Source organism: Protopterus annectens, chromosome 13.part0 (genome assembly GCF_019279795.1).
Source record: "Protopterus annectens isolate FY-2018-M chromosome 13.part0, PAN1.0, whole genome shotgun sequence".
Classification (NCBI taxonomy): domain Eukaryota; kingdom Metazoa; phylum Chordata; order Ceratodontiformes; family Protopteridae; genus Protopterus; species Protopterus annectens.
The window spans coordinates 921,684,572-921,706,644 of NC_056747.1; the positions used below are offsets into that span (position 1 = coordinate 921,684,572).

Here is a 22,073-nt window from a genome sequence, read left to right on the forward strand (position 1 = left end):
ATTCTATCAGTTTGGCAGGTTCAGACATTCTGCATGTTCCACTTTGTTTGATAGTTGTACAGAAGAATGTATGTGATGTATGATGTCTGTAACTGTGCTGGAGGGGTATTCCACCTGCTGCAGAGGAGTAGGAGGAATGGGATACAGTAACAGTTTGCTGCCACACAGTTCCGGTCTTTAACCATTTTATTTTCATTCCTAAATCTACAATGTCCAGTTTAAAATAAGTATCCTAACTGAAATGCATAAATCATCATAAATATGGTTTCCTCAAAAGAAACAACTGAATAAATAAAACTTGAAAGTATACTGGCAGTACAGCAATAAAAATAAGGAAACCAGTTCCAGCTGCTGTAAAATACGTTTAAAACTGCCTCAAGTTGTGCAAGTAGCCAGCATACTTATTAAACAATTGCACATTCCTTTTAATCTTGTCTTTTTAAGGTGAGTCTTCCAACAATATTTTCTGCTTATACAGCTACAGCATTTCTATTCATTTTCGGTTAAAGTTAGGCCGAAATGAAGTTCTTCATGGTAAAAAAGCGGAAGTGAACTATGCCACAACAAATACACATGCACTTCTAGATTATACTGTTGTTGTTGTTGTTGTTGTTGTTGTGTCTTTCGGCTTTTCCCGGTTAGGGGTCACCACAGCGGAACTCCGGTCCACTAATGATTGGCAGTAGATTTTTAAGTGCCGAGTTGCCAGCCCTGATGCACAACCTTCAGCGAAGGTACGCCCATTCTTGCATGTCTCCAGACAGAAGACGCTCTAGCTGAGAATTGAACGGGACAACGTCTTACTGTGAGGCAACAGCGCTACCGCAGCACCACCGTAATAAAACCAAATGTATAAGTTATAATTGGTAATGCTCATTGACACAGTCAAGAAAGATGGAATGCATATATGGCAAACTAAACAAATGGCAATCAAGTAAATCACTGAAAATTTCATATTTGGGTGTCAAGTCAAAGTCAGGAAGTGAAAATATAAAGTGCATTTTGGCATATACAGCAGATCAAAGCATCACAACAGACTGATGTGCTAGAAAATTGATTTGCAGGCTACAGTAACCACTTGCCTATGATCACTTGCTTGCACTAAATGATAACACATTTATTAACTAATTATAATAGCTGAGCAGCCTGCAGATACGTAGCTATGCTGGCAGTAAAACAAAATAACCTATATGAAGCATAATATACACACACACAGACACTGTTTAGATGAGGGCTGCAGAAACTGAGTAAAGACAATATAAAAATATCATCTTGTAGTTATTAATGGCAAATGGCATGATGACATGACATAATAAAGTAAAGAACAAGACTTAAATAATCGTAGCACTAGCATTTAACAGGGGTTAAGTTATGCATTAAGAAATCAGTTTTAAAAAAGTTGCATAAAGTAGGCCATACCATATGGTGAGAGCCCCCCTCTGAATGTGCAAAAGTTCCTATTTCATGGAAAGAATGGTGAAAGGCTGGACCAGCCTCCCCAAGCTACAACCAGCTTTAACATTACATTCCTGTAAACTGGAACACATACAGACCCATAAACTCCAGAAACTACAAAGGCTTAGTTATGGTATACTGTAGTTGTAGAACCAGTTTGGAGGTGGAGTTGTCATCCTTGGGTATCAGAATCAGAATACAAATTAAGGTAAAATAAATTAGTCTTTGGAGAACAAGATCATCAAGAAGTAGGTAGACTGTTTATGTCTTAAAAATGATTGTCTATTTCGATGCAGTACATCCACTTATGCAGATGCAATTGTAATTACCAGAATACTGCTAGCAACTGTGGCCATAACATTAAGATATAGTAATGGGAATGGCAGACGTTGTAGGTGAAGGTTGCTAAAACTGCATAGGATCTGAACGAGTAGCTGTGTGAGAAACGACTATGTGGCCAGAGTATCAGCTTCTTGGAAATAGAAGAGCTGGAGATTATTAGAAACCATATATTTTTTTAAATGAAAAGGATATAGCAGAATGTGTGGCAGATGCAAAGAGAAGACTACTGTGTATAACAACATGCACGTGCTCAGAAGGGATGCTCAGGCGAACAGAGAATAGGAAAACATCAGTACATAAATAAATAAGCAAAAAGTGTCACTGGGAAAATTTTGGATTCATTGGAGCAATTACTTGCTTGGTTATCATGTGGACAGAAACATATTTATTTTTGAATTTCTTCTAGCATTCAATAGAATGATTCCAGCATAATGAGACTTACTAATACTTTATCAGTATGACCTGTAGTAAATGCTAGAGATATTTTTGCATACAACATATTTAAACAGAAATAGGCAGGGAAGACAGAAAAGTATAGTCCTTTTCAGATATATTCTAATAGTGAGAGTAACTTTTAAAACTTCATCCAGAAGCAAATAAGTAAAGAAGACTGCAGTAAAGGGTGACATATCAAGGGACAGCTCCTTAGTATGGTAAAAGATTCTGTACCAACTAGAAAAGCCATCTGTTTGTGTTACAATAGACTTTATTCTCATCTTACAGAATGCTATGTTGTCTGCAACTCCAGACAGTTAGAGGTAACACTGAAGCATGGGGAAATACAATCATGTTGATGAAGATTGGGTGTACAAACTGGTGTACATTCAGGTCCAGTGCATGATAACTCAGCCTTAGACTGCAGCGACCAATGAAAAGAAAATTACAGATAGAACATGAGGAACTGAACCTTTATGAGCAAAAGAAAAGGCCAGGGTGACCCTAATTTGTCAATCGGCACAGCATAGACACATTTACCTCAAAAAAATGAGCGATTGACTTTGAAACTGTGTCCGTAGTCCATTTCTAACCGTCACTCACGACGAGAAGGCTTTTTTTTTTTTTTAAGTAGCTGGCTGCTAGTGCTACTGAAGGACTACTCAGGAATCCACACTCCACAATTTTTCCTCTCTCTGAGTCCGACATCTCTGTGAACTTGGAAGCAAAAGCACTCCCAACCCAAAGAAAATCAGATAGCCAGATACTGAGATTATTTAATAATAGGCAGCAGTGGCACTAGTGTACCCGTGCATAAGTACGGTCGGTAGCTAGAGCAAAAGCCAAAGGCAAAAGTACCTGTCTCGTCCTGCACATTGCTTGATAATACTGATTGTTTCTCACTCTCTTTTTCAAAAAGAGAGTGAGGACCAGTCAGTAGTCACCCTGCCATTCACATTACGGTACATGCCTGCGGACGTGGTAGTCCGCCCCCCTTCCACTTTACTGTGCGGTTACTGCACAGACTTCTAGGCATCACACACTGATGCAGAACTACCCATAGTCTGGACTGCCTTTACAGCAGTCAGAAACAGTCCAGCAGGCAGCGAAAAAGAAAAAAAACCCCAGAACTCGCAGAGCAACGAGCATGCGCAGTTCGAGTTCCGGGACTTTGCGAGTCACTCGGACTCATTTTTATAGCAAGCCTGGCAAGTTTCTTACTTTAAAAAAATAAAAAGATGTTAAACAGCCACTCGCAAAGTACTACTTTAATGTATAAAAAGTTTATTACAACTAAACACGTTTTTGTCACTCTACTAGAGTAACTTCTTCAGAAGTAAACCAACTACAATGTTACAGTTTATTTAAAACCGGCTGCCCTAAGACACATGTGATAGCGCTGGCCAACCAGTATTCAACATTTGATAAAAGACAATTCAAAGCAACAACGTGAAGTTTGATAACTGGTTTAGATATTGAAACTTTCTTTTAATTAAGCATGTGTGCTAAAAAATGGAAACACAGCATCAAACAAAATCAGTACATTATAAGAAAACTTTTAAAAAAGGCACCATTTTCAAAAAAACACAGGTAACCATGCGTAAAAAGTTGTGTAATTAGCCACGGACTATTTAGTAACACCATTATGCATAAGAACTGTAAAAACTACAATAATCAGTACTTAAAACTCAGCAATAATGTGTTAAAGGTTAAAATGATAGCAACATCTCTAGAGAGATTCCGTGAGAGAATCTATGAACATGCATATGCCATTTCTAAAAATAAAAATGACAATGCTCTTGTTAAACATATTAATTTGAAAGCAGGTCATACTTTTCAATTTCAAGCAATAGATCAACTTGTACAAGACATTAGGGGAGGTCCAACTTCATTACTTTTAGAGTCTCGAGAAATTGAATGGCAACTGGCATTAAATGCATTTTCCCATCCTGGTCTCAATGAAAATTGTAATATAGCTTGCTTACCGAAACTTAAGAGTTGCATGAGATAAAAGTCTCTCTAGAGATGTTGCTATTGTTTTAACATTTAACACATTATTGCTGAGTTTTAAGTACTGATTATTGTAGTTTTTACAGTTCTTATGCATAATGGTGTTACTAAATAGTCCGTGGTTAATTACACGACTTTTTACGCATGGTTACCTGTGTTTTTTAAAAATGGTGCCTTTTTAAAAGTTTTCTTATAATGTACTGATTTTGTTTGTTACTGTGTTTCCATTTTTTAGCACACATGCTTAATTAATTGAAAGTTTCAATATCTAAACCAGTTATCAAACTTCCCGTTGTGGCTTTGAATTTGTCTTTTATCAAATGTTGAATACTGGCTGGCCAGCGCTATCACATGTGTCTTAGGGCGGCCGGTTTTAAATAAACTGCAACATTGTAGTTGGTTTACTTCTGAAGAAGTTACTCTAGTAGAGTGACGAAAACGTGTTTAGTTGTAATAAACTTTTTATACGTTAAAGTAGTACTTTGCGAGTGGCTGTTTGACATCTTTTTGTTTTTCACTTCGCTTGTTATTTGAGTTTTTTTCATTACTTTAAAAAAATATTTTATTTCAGAAGTTGTGCTTTTCTTTTTTCCTCACACAGCTGGGGGGGCTGCAGTCCTGCAGTCTGATGCCATGAGCCGCCACTGGTTTGAGGTATATATAAAAAAAGTCTGTATTGAGTGCTATATGTATAGCAGTAGCTGACAATATGTATAGATAATAATAGCATGCAATCTGGCATAGTAATTTGTTAGTTAGAGGTGGTGCATGTTCTTGGAGTGTGTTTAAGACTAATGTATTTCTTGTATTCTGCTAATATCTTATTTGGTATTGGGATCAAATAACTAGAGAGGGAAAGGTAATAGCATTGGGAAGATACCAAGAATTTATTTGGAACGTGATTGTCTTCCCTATCAAGGATTAATATCAGAGTACAGGCAAAGAGAAAGAAATGGGGGGGGGGGGCTAAACGAAAGGCCAGCACTGATACAGTTTTTAGTAGAATCTAAAACAAAAGCTGCTGTTAAAAAAGGAATAATTAGTAGAGCATATAAAATATTGCTTGATAACTATAAGAATCAATCAGAGGAAGTTAGAAAGGATTGGGAAGAGAGACTGGATAAGTAATTCACAAAGAAACAATGAGGGGACATATGTATGTCTCCCAAATATGCAACAAAATCTAGAAGATTTAGGATTTTTGCTTGGATATATTTACATAGGTTTGTTTATTCCCCAACTAGACTCCAGATAATTTTTCCTCAGGTAGACAACAAATGTTGTAGGTGTGATGGGGAAGAAAGAGGCAATTGGGAACATATTTTCTGTGAGAGTAATGAGTGGGAAGACTTTAAAGATTCCCTGCAGACCGCTCTATCAGGGATACTGGGTAGGCAAATTGCTGTATCTAGGGAAATTATTTTTTCTAAGCTATGATACAGAATCAGAATTGTCTAGACATAGTAACCTTTCTGAGTCTAATTATGGTGGCTGTCAAAAAAGCAATTACTAGAAAATGGAAATCAAAGTCTAAACCAACTATACTAGTAGAAGCAGCTGGTACAGGACAATTCTGCCTGCCTGGCAACAGAGAAAGGACATGGGAAAGACTTTGGATGCTCCTGTGGACAGGGGCACTTTGGTGTTGAACAATTGTTTCACAATTATACATTATTTATATTTTTAGCTCTTTATAAAAGCTAGTATAAATATGTGTTTAACTTATGTTATATAAATCCTTTTTTTTCTACTTCTCCATCTTGCCTCCTGTAACTGAATGTAACTAGGTATATTTATAGTAATAGCTCTGTGTTAATACAGTTTTGCGATCATTTCATCTACAGGTGTCAAAAACTCAATTTTATTTCTTTCACACTGAAATAAGCTGTGTAACGTTAAAAGTCATGTCACTGTACTCAACATTTTTTCTCTCTCTTTTTGTCTAATAACTTTAGGACAGCAAAAAGTATTCTCGGTTGACCTGTACTCCACTTTATTGTAGTTAAATAGTAAAAATAATAAAAATAGAAGCTTAATAAACCTAAGCGCTTTTCATTTAGCACCTTGGCTAAACTTCTTCAGATACAGAGCACAGTTAAAAGCCATTTTTTTTAAGTCAATCCAATAGGTTCAATTAAGCATATAATCAAAGCCAATTAACTTTTAAAAAGCTAAAACCATAAACCATTAAACGCTTAAGTTTATTAGGGTTCTAGTTTTAATATTTTTGCTGTTTAACTATAATAAAATGGAATACTGGTCAACCGAGAAAACGTTTTGCTGTTCAGAGTATGTGTTTTTGTTTTTAATAACTTTAGAACAATTACTTAGCATATGTCTAATTTAATGTCTCTGCATTAATAGGTACTATTCACCTAAACTCTGCAAGTTACTAATTGGTCTCCTTAGGTCAGCAGGTCATCATTTGATAACCTTCTTATACTAACTGTGATGTTTCTGCAGCAGTTCCACATTTTAATTTTTTTTTTTTTTTTTACATTTCTCTGGTATTAATGTGTACTGCACTCTGTTCCCTAAATGCCGACATGTTCTCTGTTAATGTATGTGGTAAATTAATTTAAATCTGAACAGAGTACATCAGTTGTCCTGGGCTATGGTCAGAAAGTGTTAATGCGATTATGCTCTGTCTATAACAGGTAAACGGGAGTTAGGGTCAATCCAACTAAAATAGTTCTTCATAAATATAATTACTGTAAGCAACAAAATATCCAAAAACGCAGTTTGGATCTAGGCTGACAGTACTAATTCTTACAGTATATTCTTGTAATAAAATATGGCTACCTGCTGATGGTACCATGGACTGTAAGACCTAACCTAAACTCAATGATTAATAGCATATGGAACTATAGCTGAGTATTCAGTCATAGTCTACTTGCTATGAATTTAAGAAACAGATGTCAAGAAATTCACCTCAAGGGCAAAGGCAGATGTGAAGATCGAGAGGTGAATCTTCACATCCATTTTGAGAACACGTAACTAATTGGTAATTGGGGTGGCTTCAGTGGTGAAGCGGTTAACATTGTCACCTCACACCAAGAGGTCCTCCAGTTCGATTTTCAGCTAGGGTGCCTTCCATGCAGAGTCTGCATGTCCTCCTTGTGGTCACATGGGTTTCCTCTAGGTGCTCTGGTTTCCACCCACATTCCAAAGACATGCAGTAGGTGAATTGTTAGTCTAAATTGGCCATAGATGAGAGTCTGCATGTGAGTGAGTGATGCAAATGAACTACAGTGGCAGGGCTAGCCAGCCAGTGGTATAAACCTTGGCTCGAGATGATTGTCACTGTTGAAATGACACCCTGACCCCATGTGCAAAATGGGAAAAGGGATTGAGGATGGATGGATGGAACTAATTGGTTATGATTAGAAAAACTCTGTCACAAATCTTTGTCATAGCATTATGTGCCCTAACATGCTACCAGTTACAGTAAAAAAAATGTAGGAGTCATACCTCATAAGCTCTTATCATGAAAAATCTGAACAAAGTCAAAATAATAGGAGAGCAAAGGCCTAACAATAGGGACAATTTTTAAATATTGTCTTTATAAACACTAGCATTTCACATCAGCTTGGATTTTCATTATTTCATTACTTCAATCCTCAATGGTTTCCTAGAAAACCACACATTTTATGAGGAGCAGACCAAAAATGTAAAGCACAAGTCCAGACGTTCTGCAAAAAATCGATAGCTGAGAGGTAAGGTAGGAGCATGAAGAATGATATACCTTTGAAAAATGTAAAATCCTTAGGCTGCCACACAAATAGTATGCAGAAGTGCACATGTGCTCAAGCAGCAGCTTAAAAATAATGCTACTTTACTCTGTGTGTGTGTGTGTGTGTGTGTGTGTGTGTGTGTGTGTGTGTGTGTGTGTGTGTGTGTGTGTGTGTGTGTGTGAAAGAGACTAAGCACAAAATGTATATTACAGCTTTCAAAGGTATGAAACATTTCTCATACTGTTCTGTGGTGGATATTATGTCTTGTGCAGCATAAAGCTAGAGTGTAAAACCTTTAAAAGCTCCATAACTTTTCTGAGTATAGAAAAGTGCATAGCTGGTTTATTCATTTGTTTATTTATTTATTTTGCTGATATAATGCATAACTGAGCATAATCAGTACACTTCAGGTATTACATAGCATGTTGCAACTACCAACCATAATCAGTCAAATTAATGTGGATATGCACTGACCACAATCTATGAAGGCCTACACAGACACGTCAGTCACAGAGATATTGTAACAGCTCACATTAAGTATGCAAACTTGATATTATCAGACACTGTGGTAATCTAACACTTTACTGGTGACATAACTAAATGTGATGTATGTATTTACACCTTTATTTATCTGTTTATTTATGTATGCATGTCAGTATGTAACTTGTCAGGCTGACAGTTCATGATTGCAACCCAGGCTATTACAGGTGATAAATAACAGCTAGTCTTTCTTTTTTTATGCATCATGCATATACAGTTTGTTTGTGTCTATCGACTTTTTCTCGTTTAGGGGTCACCACAGAGAAACTCTGGTCCGCTAATGATTGGCAGTAGAGTTTTACGTGCTAGCTTGCCGGGCCTAACTCACAACCTTCAACGAAGGAACGCCCGTTTACTCATGTCGTCACACAGAAGACGCTCTAACTGAGAATCGAACGGGCAATATCTAACTGCGAGGCGACAACGCTACCGCAGCACCACCACTGCAGTATATCATGCATATACAGTATAAACAAAAAAAAAACATAATGGGTCCAGTAATGCTAGGTGCAGCATTAGATCCAATTCAGTAATAAAAATCTACCTTCTCTCATTGATAACTTGCACTGTTATACAGAGATGTGCAATGACATATTTTGTCAGAACTGACCATTGGTTTATATTATTTCACCAGAGAGATGGCAGAGGGCTAAGTGAAGGGTAGAGGGGGGACTAGGTGACAGTCACTCAGTTGTACGTTTTGTACCAGTCCTGTGAAGGAGGATGCTTACAACTACCCTATAACACTGGCTCCCACACCATTGCACACACAACATTTCTAGTCCCTGCTAGGACTGACTGAGCATATGTGGGGGATCAAGAGGTCTGTCCAATAGCAATGCCTCTGGAAATTGCTGCTAGATGTGGAAGATGAGAAGGACCTGATAGCAATATCTGTGGCCAGGATTCAGGATTCTTAGTGAGTAAAAAGAAAGTATTACAAACTGAAGTTGAGTGTTGAGCTACTATAAACATACAATGGTCTTACATAAGGTCTCTTGTGCTTGGTCCCACATAAGTAAAGTAAGATTTTGGATGAAAAAGTGTATGACATCACTTGATCTCAGGTGAGGACATTCATCTTCTAGGTGATGCAATTTGTGAGTGCATTTCCACTATGCACTGTTATGCATTGAGCTTACTTTGTATTTACACTTGTTCCCAGGTGAGTAACTTGACCTTCTGGGCAGTAGTGAGTACACTTTCACTGAACTCTATACTCAGGTTCTTGGCTCACTAATAGCCTGATCTTCTGGGCAGGGACATGCTTCTGTAATTATATGAAAGCTTTCAACTAACTAGGTACTGTATTAACATTATTTTACAGGAAAAAACATATTTTGGTTAAACAAATGAGATTCAACAAGCATGAGCCCTGTTTTTCTCTTAGCCATCCTGCACTACCAATATTATGGGCTCTCTGGTAACTCTTTATATAAATTGATATTATATTATTTCATTTTTTTTCTAAAAGTTTGATATAAGTAGTTTTAGTTAAATTTGAAAGTGAGTTAGACTCTAACATAATTAATTGCTAGTGATAATAAAATAGTTTAAATATTTTCAAGCAGAGTAAAAAACTAAACCTGCTTATTTAAAGACTATGATTGCTATTGAAAGCAACGAGTCAAATGTCTAATTGGTATAGTACATAGCTATGAGATCCAGGTGACTGCTGAGGAAAATAGAACAATTTTTAGTTGACCCAGGGCACTGCATGGTTAAGTAACTTACTCGGAATCACATAGTATGAACATTTAGGATGAGATAGACAAATACTGGCTCATCCCCTCCCCACACATTTGGAGCCTTTTCCCCTGAGCCTCCTCTGAAAATGAGTACTGAGTCCAGTTGGACTTCCCAGGTATACTGCATTTCCTAGGTGAAGAACAATGCCTTTCTTGCAGTAACCCTAACCCCTCCCATTAATATTCAATCTGATGTCCAAAATGCATTGGTCAAGCAAACATACTTTAGGCCAATCATACATGAGATAAATCCCTGATTTTTGATCTAAGTGATCTTGATTCACTTAGCAGCTCAGGCATCTCTTGAAGCTGATGTGGGGATAATGTGTGTGCACTTTTCGTGAATGAGAGGGAACAGAGCAAGTCACATTGCTACAGCCCCTTAGAGGAGGGGATAACAGAAACAAAAACAAGTTGGTGCATGCAACCTGCTCACTAAGTCACTGCAAGGGTATAACCTCCAACACTGGTACACAAAAGCATGCTATTTCATGGAGAAGACATAGTGAGTCCTTTTGGGATATGGTTCTCGTGTACCTGGCTCAGGAGGTGGAGCTGCTGTCAAATTAACCAAAACTCTCATGGATGACTCTCTGATGACTCGTGCCCAGCTGTTACCATGAAGAATTAATGGGTCAGGTAGAGCACAAAAAAGCTGATGGTTGCAGGCAATGCGGAAGAAAAGGAATGGATATAGAAAAGACATCACATACTCCAGAGTCTAACAGGTCAATTTATGTTTTTATATACCTGCTGAGTAAGATTAAGTTGTCAATTTATTAGCACAATTGCTATGCACTGGTAAAATGAAGCAAAAAACAAACAAAAAAAAAACGGAATTATAGTAACATTTTATATAATTCAGGAAAAAACAAACACTATATTTCCATATAGTTTTATTTTAAAAATGTTTATTTTCATAATGGTGTCATTGATAATTTATTAGTAATTTATTTTTGCATATCATTTTAATAAAAAGCCTTTACTAACAAAGATGAGTAAATTCAATTTAACAACAGCAGTTACCATTTTATGTCATGCTTATGTACAATCTAGTCATAATTTTCACAAAGATCATCTGAATTTCTTGCAGTCTTACTCTAACCAGTACCACAATCATTGCATTACTTGTGCTTCCTTTATTAGTGTTTGGGAAGTTGCTTTCACATTTTTTTTTACTTTATGATATGAGAATAAAATATGCCACAGGTAGATATTAATATTCTAATGTACTCCTTTCGGAAATTCTGGTTCAGGATCCCATAAAGAAAACTATTAACAAAGCAGTTAAAGGTTGCCATGAAGTAAGTTGCAGAAAACATCCAAGCTGGTATGTTAAGTATTACATCTGTAGGGTTAATTACTATAGCTAAAGCAGTGAAATTTGGCGGGCCCCAGCAAATTAAAAAGACCACAAAAACAATAAACATTGAAAAGAAGTGTTTTATTTCCTTTGGTTTTAGTTTCTGTTTACTGTCTTGTCTTACACGATTTTTCACAGCAACCACAAGGGCCCATATCTTTATGTAACAAAATATAACAATAATTACTGGAACTAGAAAATGGATAGTTACTGTAGCAGTGGTGAATGCTGAACTCACTGTCTGTCCTAAAGTGCAACAGTATATCACTGGATTGTACTGGTAAGCATCAATGCAGAAAGACGGTAAAACCACAGCGATGGTCAGAATCCATATGAGTCCAACACAACCAAACGTATTTTTCAGGCTGTACAATTTGCTGTATATCTTGCTGTGACAGATAAAGCAGTATCTATTTATGGCAATTGCTGTAATATTGAAGACCGATCCCACAACACTCAGTCCTTGAATAAATCCACTTGCCTTACAGTGTATATCTCCTAATACCCAGCCATTATGGAACATCGAAACCAAGGACACAGGGTACGGGTACACAGCTAATAACATATCAGCCACAGCTAAGCTGACAACAAAGACATTACCTACAAAAAAAGCAGAAACAAAACAGTATAATAATTAACTTATATATTTTCATCTTCTAGGTATTCTTAGTTTCTTTGTTACTGAATCATATTATATCTTTACTTGAGATATTCATTTTAGGCATGTTACCAGTTTATTGCATCCTTGCAATGTATTATCAGTAAGTAGAACACTCCCCTTTTAACACATTCATGCATAGCACTGCAAGTACTCATTGAAGTAGTTCTAATAACTTGCTTAAACATAAACTTCAAATCTTATTGTAAGTAAATTACAGTTAAAACCACCAGGGAATGAATTAAGATAAACAGAGTTGAAACATAAGCTGTAATATGAGGAAACATCTCATCAGTAAAACGTAGTATCAGCATGGAATCGATTTGTGTTTATATGGGTAGTGGCAAACAAGGAGCTCATTAATGCAAGGGCAAACAAGAAACCGTATAAGAGCAGGTAAGGACCATTTGTCCTAATAGTCTTCCATTTCTGTACCATTGGGATAGCCTGCAGATTGCACTTAACCAATGATTTTTTTTTTTTTTTTTTGGCACTTTGTGTTGGATGGCGTATCAGTAACATATAGAAGGAGACAAAGCCAGACAGGTCTGTAAACTTTTTCAAACACATTTATTAAATTATCACTAAAGGCACAGGCACACATTCATTAACAGAAAAGAAAAAAAAAAAGTTAACATTTTTTCATGTATTATACATTAAATATATGTTTCCTTTCTTTACAATACTCATTCACTCCAGTGTTACATAAATTACTCAGTTCCTCCTTCCCTTACACCTTAGTCTTCCTCTTGAACATGTAATCCTGGCAAAATGTAAACAATTTCACATACTAAGTGGACCTAGCCATCTTTATGTCTTGTAGGAACCTGTTCTTCTCAATTCCAGGGCAATGATATCCTAGACTGAGCAGGGCAGCATCTTCTTTTACTTGTAATAGCTTTCAGAACCAGGTGGTTAGTGGACCTAGTGTTGTTCTGAAACTGTTCTCTCTGATACCACTTTCACCAGCAGCTCCGTAATGGAAGTACTACGGAGTGTTACTTAGGTGGGCAGTACAATATTTATCATATATTCACTGATCTGCTTTCTATGAGTAAAAAGATTCTAAATATTTTAGTGCATAAAATCAAATATTCAAAATATCAAAATGCAAACTAGATAAATGTCCATTAGTGGAAAAAAATGGAAGTGCACATCATTAACTAGGGGAGTCAATTAGCCATTACGGTCACAAAAATTGACAGTAATTAGAGAGAGAGAGAGTTTTGCAGGGATAAGCCACTCTGTATCCACCATGTGAAGTATACTCACTCCAAGATCATATATTTACAAACATTACTGCAAGATTCACTACCTTTACAGAAAAAAATTCCATTTTTCTTTAAAGCTGCACACCTTAAGATTATTATCTAAGACGGATGTCAGCCAGGGTCCAGTTCCCCACAGGAGAGTGCAGTGGAGTTTATCCCTTCAAAAGCAGAATTAATATTGTTATCCTCAAGAAGTATGCTCATTTGCTGAGTATCAGTCTTGTGAAGTTTATCTTATTATCAGTGTACCCAAGTATTAGTAGGACAGTCACTTAAATGTGTGTTTATTGTGCGGACACTTGTAGTTTGCAACCCAGTCTTCAAATGTTCAGCCAGAGTTCTTTCAGAATTTGATGTTATCATCACTATTATTCGAAGAATAATGTTTGGGAATTCTTAACTTTCTCTCTTGTTATAATTTGTCCCCTTCAAACCATCAAAGTACCAGAATATTGAATCCCGCTTCATATAGACAACATCAAATCTTCAGTACATCGAACTTCTGGAACAACGAAAATCAACCCCGGGAAAGAACCACTTGGCCACCATGGTGAACCTTGCCCTTTCCCCACTATAGTGCAATCTCAGAGTTAGTATATTTAGTTAGAAGGTGGGGGCAGAGACCCCCACATCGAGGGGTGTGGGAGATGAAGCCCACATTTGGAGGGTTTTCTTATTTCGCTGTTTATTGTTTTGTCTTGGTGGTCAAGTGGTTGTTTACCCAGGGTTAGTTTTTGTTGTTCCGGGTGTTTAATGTACTGAAGATTCGGAGAAGTTCTCTCTATGAAGCGGGATTTGGTATTCTGGTAAGTTGATGTTTTGAAGTAGACCTATGCGTGTGTGTGTGTGTGTGTGTGTGTGTGTGTGTGTGTGTGTGTGTGTGTGTGTGTGTGTGTGTGTGTGTATGCACATATATATATATATATATATATGTGCATACACACACACACACACACACACACACACACACACACACACACACACACATATATATCCCCGATTGAAAACTGGTAACACGGTGTAAATGGCAAAACAACACAAAGAAACAGGAGAAGATGCCACAATAGTATCCTGGATGGCGGATGCCAAAAAATACGCCAAAACGAATGGAGAAGTAACCTTGGCAAAAGATGTAATAATAAACCACGCTGCTCTGAGGTTTTGAAGTTAAAATCCAGTAGTTTAATAGAAACTGCACCACACGCCAAAACAGAACAATAACGTAAAACGCTCAAACATGCGTTTTTCGTTCAGGTCCCTGCCTGAACTTCATCAGACTTACGGCAATGTTGCAAACACTCTCGCCTTAAGTACCCTTCTCACTTAGTAAATTAATTAAATAAACAGTACATCAGTGAGTAGGGACCACATACAAACAGCGTCCAGCCTAACCACTACCTATAATTAAATAAATTCATTCGGCATGGAATGTCATGACTAACTAAATGTGATTGATGAAAAATGTATATAATACTTAAAAACCAACAATGGCATTCCTAATAATAACCAAAATAGTCCAGAATTTATTAAATTAATTAATTGTAATGTAAAAATATGAAGTATAAAATATGAATATAAAATATAAAAATTTAAATATTCAACCAAACAAATACAACATACAAGAATTCAAAAATAAAATAAAGTATGTGATCTGTATGTTCATGTGTATTAAATTTAGGTATGAAAAGTTCAATCATTAGTACCAGTTCAAACAATAGACTATTATTCACAATAACAATTCCTACCTAACCTAAATTTACACCACATATGTATATAAAAAATTATTAATTCATTGATTAAATATGTATAGTGAGTATATATAATTAAATATAATATTATAATAAATTTAAACAAATCAATACCCCTCACAGCGTGGGTCGAATACATATATATGTATAGGTAGATATGGAACTAGGTCTCCTAACCACACTCAAAGACATGGTAAAACATGACATGACCGTAAATATTACAATAAATTGAGGTCTTCAATGCTAAAAACGAAATTGTTGTGCTGACATAACATATCCCTATCTAAATAGACTGTTCAGTTTAAGAACACACATAATTGAACAGTATTCATTGAGACCATCCCCGATTGACTTTACTCCTCTCTGCCAACTTGCCTCCCACCCTTCTAACATAGGTCTATATTAGATCACTGAATGCTTAAAAAAGTGACCAGTGATTAATTGACCCTATGTAAGCAAAAGCTTACAATGTCAAACTGTCAGAACAGCAAAAATCGTTGTTCCAACAAAAAAAAAATAAAAAACAAAACACTTTAAACACCACCCCTACTTAAATATACCAACTCCGAGACCGCACTACAGTGCCGAAAATGGCAAAGTAATGAAGCGGCCAAGCAAATTCTTTCCCAGGGAAAGAATTCGCTTAAAAGCTGCTTTGATATTTTGCCATTTCAGTCTTTTAAGTTCAACCAACACACATTCGAAAGAATGCGTCTTCGGTCTTCTAATAGAAACCCTTCTAACATACGTGTCACCCTACTTCCCTTCTCTTCCACTCTGTTTCTCTACATTACTCCTACTAGTTTTAGTTTTTCTACCTTGAACCTGCATAAGTACTATAGACTCAAACAGAATTTATTGTGCTTTAATTAGTTCTACCCACTGCTGCTGTTCAGCTGAACTGATGATGAAAAATGTAATTTTCTATTTGTTTCCTTTTACTCTGTATGTGTGCCAGGTATACTTTTCTGTCTTTTAGAATCTGTCATTCATTTTATCTCAGCTTAATATTACTACTGGTAACTATTGTTTATATGGCTATGTATTATGTTAATCTAGTTATGTAGTTAAGTAGCTAAGTTATTGTGGATCTTTTCTCCCTGGGTCTCCACTGAAAAAGGCTCCAACCCAGCTGGACTAACTCAGTCAAAAAATGTCAAATAAATATATATATATATATATATATATATATATATATATATATATATATATATATATATATATACAGAGAGAGAGAGAGAGAAAGAGAGATATCTCTGCGTGTGCGTCTGTGAGGCTATGTATGTTACTAGCTCTTCTACAGTTCTGAGTCCATTGCAGTGGGTCTCCTTTGCCCCCTTGTTTTCTGAGGTGCAGATGGTAGGTTGTTAGCCTTAATCCCCCTAAAGAAAGTTATTTACCCTTTTAGTGAGCCTTTCTTGATGATTTTGCTTTCACCCATTTCTCTTTTTGCTTCACCTGGTTTTAACTATGTGCATGTAGTGAAATGCATTCCATTGTATTGTTTTAGCTATTGCAGCACTGTAGGATTTCCTCACACACACACACACACACACACACACGCATGCACGCACGCACGCACACACATGCATACCTCTTAAGTGTACCTCATTACAAGGAAGGTTCCTCATTTTAAGTCTTAAACAGTCCATGTTCCTCATTGTTCCACATTGAAAGGGTCTGTCGCATATTCAGTTTTAATAATGTTTTTAGCTGATATCCACAGGAAATAATACTAAATCATATTAATTCATTAAAGGAACTTTTTATGAATGTAAAATGACATATTTTAGCCATCCTATGAACTTGCTAGTTAAAGTTGTTAATAAGCTGTTTGCAAGTGTTCCACATTTTGTCCACTTGTTGCACATTATGATAGGTAGTGTTCCACATTTTGTCCACTTGTTGCACATTATGATAGGTAGTGTTCCACATTTTGGAGTCAGAAAGTTGAGAGACATGCACATACACAACTGAGCCTTGGGTGAAAATACATGAACATACAGACTCTGCACATAAAGCAACATAGCTGGGTCCCAGATAAAAAAAACAAGCTCTGTGAGGCAACAATGCTGATCACTATGCTACTGTACTGTCCTTCAAAATATATCTCAGTTAAACAAACGTCCAGTCTTTCTGACTAATAATCTACATATCAGTCTTTTTAAACTATCAGTAATACTGTTTGCATATCAAGATTATAAGAAATATTTGGAAACATTTTACAGTGTCTTTTAATGCCTAAAACCACCCACTTATAACTATACTTTCATTTAGACTTATGTTATTTCTTAAAAAAAGCCATTCAGCTTTTTGAAGTACAATTTTAGATAAGAACTTGAAGCTACAACAATTCAAATGAGTGAAAAAATAAAACACAGTGGGAATTAATGCCTCTAAATATAACATTATACACAGGAGAATATAGAACTCCTAACCAAAACATGAGAGGAGGCACAAAGTGGTTATTACCACTGTATAACACTAAGATGTTTGGATGCTTTGGAAAGGCTAAATCCTGCTAGAGGCGGAGGACGGAATAAAATGATATTCCTGCTCAGTCATTTCCTTGCAAACTATCAGCTGGCATATGAAAATGAAACTCTTCTGCCTTTACTGGACAGGAATACATAGTATGATGTATTCTGAAAATGATTACATGATTTAAGGCATATCAATCTACTTTCATGACCTACCATGAGTTTTGCACAACTCAATGCACTATGTTTATCCATTATTAGCTTCATGCATTTTGGAGTTATTGAAAAAGCAATATTCAGATTTCTCAAGCATTTTAATGTTCATGCACTTGGCAGTGGAATTTCACAGTCAAAGATATCAAGGATGCATAGAAGGATGAACAATGCTTAACATGGTTTTCAGTAATATGTTATTTCACTATATATGGCATCATGCTTCAGTACTTATTGTCCTCAGAGGTACATGTATTGCATAGGAGCATTTCATTTTAATGGGCCAAACTGGTTGAATTAGCCTCAATTTGAGTTGCAGAACTTTACATTAATCATTACTTTCTGAGGTGCCTTCTGCTTCCACTAAGATTTAGTAAGTACATAATATGTGGCAATATAATTATTTTAGGATTTGGTAAATAAATACCATATTCAAACTTTTTTCAAGCTGTTTCCTCTGCTTTAATCAGCAGAAAGCAATTCTGACCTGCTGTAAAAACAGGAGTGTAAAGTTTTTAAATAGATTTCTTGGAAATTGCTATGTATATAAGATCTAGATAATGATGTACTTTTGCCACCAAACCAACACAGTTTTCATTTACTAGAACAAACTATTCTGAAACTAACAGATTAAAGGTTCTAAAAGCTATTACGTCTAATCATTTACATTCTGACCCTGCACCTTAGTAACTTCATGCATTGGAATATACTTTGGTCACAGCTCCAAGTACTATATTTGAAAAGTGGCAAACATATTCCTCACTCTTCTGGAAACGTACAGTCAAATAGGTGAGACAAATCTCAGCGTTCAGTATGCACTATCATCATCTACTCACTACATAAAGCTACAATAAATCTATAAGCTGTATACTTGTTCTTTTAATTTTCCACCACTTGAGATTTGAGTTCAAATGATGTTATGAAATTAGACAAATCGTTTTCATTATTTTACATGCAAATTAAGTTGTAGTGCTGTTATTACACATTCAACAGCACCCAACTTCTGCTCTAGTAAGTGCTCCTTCGTGTGTGTGTGTGTGTGTGTGTGTGTGTGTGTGTGTGTGTGTGTGTGTGTGTGTGTGTGTGTGTGTGTGTGTGTGTGTGTGTGTGTGTGTGTGTGTGTGTGTGTGTGTGTGTGTGTGTGTGTGTGTGTGTGTCACATATCAGCTTATCCACTGAATGCACAATATAAGATGTCCATTTGAGTCATACCTATTTTCACTGGAAGCCCAGACGTTGTATTGATGTAAGGTGAGTACAGAATATATCAGAGAGGCATGAATTTAATCATAGCACAGACTATATCAGACTGACATTAATTTTATGGTAGCACAAAATATATCAACCTACCATTAATTTGATAGTAGTGCAGAATATATCAGACTGCTATTAATTTAATACCACTATTGAAAATATCAGACTGGCACACATGACTGCATGACTGAACGTTATATAGCAAATATAGCACGCAGATTTGTAGTCACTTAAATGTTTTAACAAAAAACAGTGTTTTACTCCACTGCATTCCACATTCTTGCATATTAACTATGAGACAGCTGCACCTTTGGATTAGGGGAATTTTCAAAGATACAGCAATTTTGAAATCAGTATATAAGAAAACAGAATTTCAATATAATGATTGTACATATTAATGACAAACTGTGCATTGCAGCTTTGCCTTGCTCTCCAAATACATCAAAATAGCTATGGAATACACAACAATCTCATGACACTTATAGCAAATTTACAGAAGTACACTCAGTTTTATGAGTTCCATATAAATAACAAATTTACAGAAGTACACTCAGTTTTATGAGTTCCATATAAATAACAAATTTACAGATGTACACTCAGTTTTATGAGTTCCATATAAATAACAAATTTACAGACGTTCACTCAGTTTTATGAGTTCCATATAAATAACAAATTTACAGAAGTACACTCAGTTTTATGAGTTCCATATAAATAACAAATTTACAGATGTACACTCAGTTTTATGAGTTCCATATAAATAACAAATTTACAGATGTTCACTCAGTTTTATGAGTTCCATATAAATAAATTTACAGACGTACACTCAGTTTTATGAGTTCCATATAAATAACAAATTTACAGACATACACTCTGTTTTATGAGTTCCATATAAATAACAAATTTACAGAAGTACACTCTGTTTTATGAGTTCCATATAAATAAATTTACAGAAGTCCACTCAGTTTTATGAGTTCCATATAAATAAGTTGCTCACTCCTGGAACTCCCTTCCTCACAATATAAGAAGTATCCCCCATAAATAATAATTCAAACTAGCACTCAAGCACTACCTACATAACACCTGGTCCTGTTCCTGTCTAGCTCCAACCTGATTCCTAATACCTCTTCCTTATAACCACCATCTTTTCTCTTTCTTCTCTTATTGCCCCTCTTCCTTGGAAAACTTCTCCAGCTCTCTCTATGTGTAAATAACTCCTTTGTTTTCTCCTAGCTTCCACACCATCATGTTGATCCTGTACATAAATTCCTATATACAAAAACCTGTACAAAACAATTTAATTGTTATTATCTTTTGTTGCATACATTTTTGAGATATCATTTTTTTTGTACGACTGCAATTTCTTTTTTGTATGAGTGTAATTTGTAATTTGAAGCTTTTCTCCTCGGGTCTCCACTGAAAATGGGCCAGTGGCTCAGTTGCATTAACCCAGTTAACAAATGACAATAAATAAATAAATAAATAAAAATAAATTAAGACAGTATGTGCATACAGAAAACCAGTACTATTATCCTTGATAAAGCTCCCACCCCAGTGTGCTAATGTAGAGACAATCAAGCGATAGTGGATTACTTGGAAAATGCATATAAATGCTACTTACATATTTGAGCCCACAGTCTAAATTAAGCCTGTACATTTTCACATCCAGGCCAGGTTCCTATTATAATCACTTTTTATCAATTCCTGTTTGCTAATCTACTGCATTTCTTGATATTACTTTAGAATATCATATATTGCGATGACATATGCACTTTACAAAACAATAAAAAATGGATTTTTCATTCAGACGCATTCCTTTATTTTCATGCTCATTGCATTTTGACAGTGTACCATTAATTTTGTACGACATATGGTCTGCAGCAACATCCAGACTATGCTAGTTCTGCAGAATAGTAGGATGAAGGCCTCACTCACTAGTAGCCTAACACTGGAGCACCCGGAACAGAAAGCAGAAATGAGAATAACCCAGGAAAATGGTGTCTATGCCTTAGGATATGCGCCCTGCTATAAAACTCTCTGGTGGAGACTACAAGGCTCTCTGTTAGAGACCACTGGATCTAGTGGGAGTATCGGTAAACAGATTGATCTCTGAGGGAAAATGCTTGCATGAGAGAATGATGTCCACACACTTCACCTAATGCACATCACACCTTGAAGCAGTTGTTAAGATATAAAATAGAGGTTAAGTACATATGAAGAAAATAGTTATCGCGATCAGATGATGCCTAACATTATATGATTCCCACTACAGTGGTAATGGTTCTGGCCAACAGGTACTGGGCAAATGAAAGAATCATTAGAGAGCCTAGATGGACTGGATGATCAAATGAGGAGACCCCCAAAAAATATCCAGTTTGTCTGTCAACATCCCTAATTGTGTTCATTTTTGTTCCTTTTTTTTGAAGTCACTTCCTTGTATTACTATTGATCTTGTCATTTTTTGGTTCACTCTTCCCATGTTGATAATTAAGTCCTACTCTCCCTGTACATGGATTATCATGCCCAAAGGGCTGGTGTGCACTGTGATTTAGTAATGTAAATGCATGCATCTATGTGCAATCTATTCAAGTTGCCTTGCCCCCCCCCTTGAAAACTGCACCCTCTGCATGAACCTTAGTATCCGCCAGGACTTCACCCACATAGATCATGCATGGACTCAGACTCCCGACTTATCTTCCAAAAAAAGGCAAGTCTAAGTCTCATCATTCAACTTTTGTCCCAATGGCAGCTCTAAAAGGTGTCCAAACTGCTAATCGAACTTGTGTCAGTTGAGCCATAGGCAAGATTTTATCCTTCTATCCAAT

At 36.2% G+C, this 22,073-nt stretch overlaps 1 protein-coding gene across 1 annotated transcript in view; it reads right to left on the bottom strand.

Annotated features, from left to right (window-relative positions):
* Positions 1–11,439: 11,439 nt before the first annotated feature.
* The window catches only part of LOC122787982 (melatonin receptor type 1B-like), a 43,994-nt gene continuing 33,360 nt past the window's right edge, over positions 11,440–22,073 (bottom strand). The window contains exon 6 of the mRNA XM_044054910.1: positions 11,440–12,227. Within this exon, the coding sequence (XP_043910845.1) occupies positions 11,440–12,227 (788 nt within the window). The remainder of the gene's footprint in view (positions 12,228–22,073) is intronic.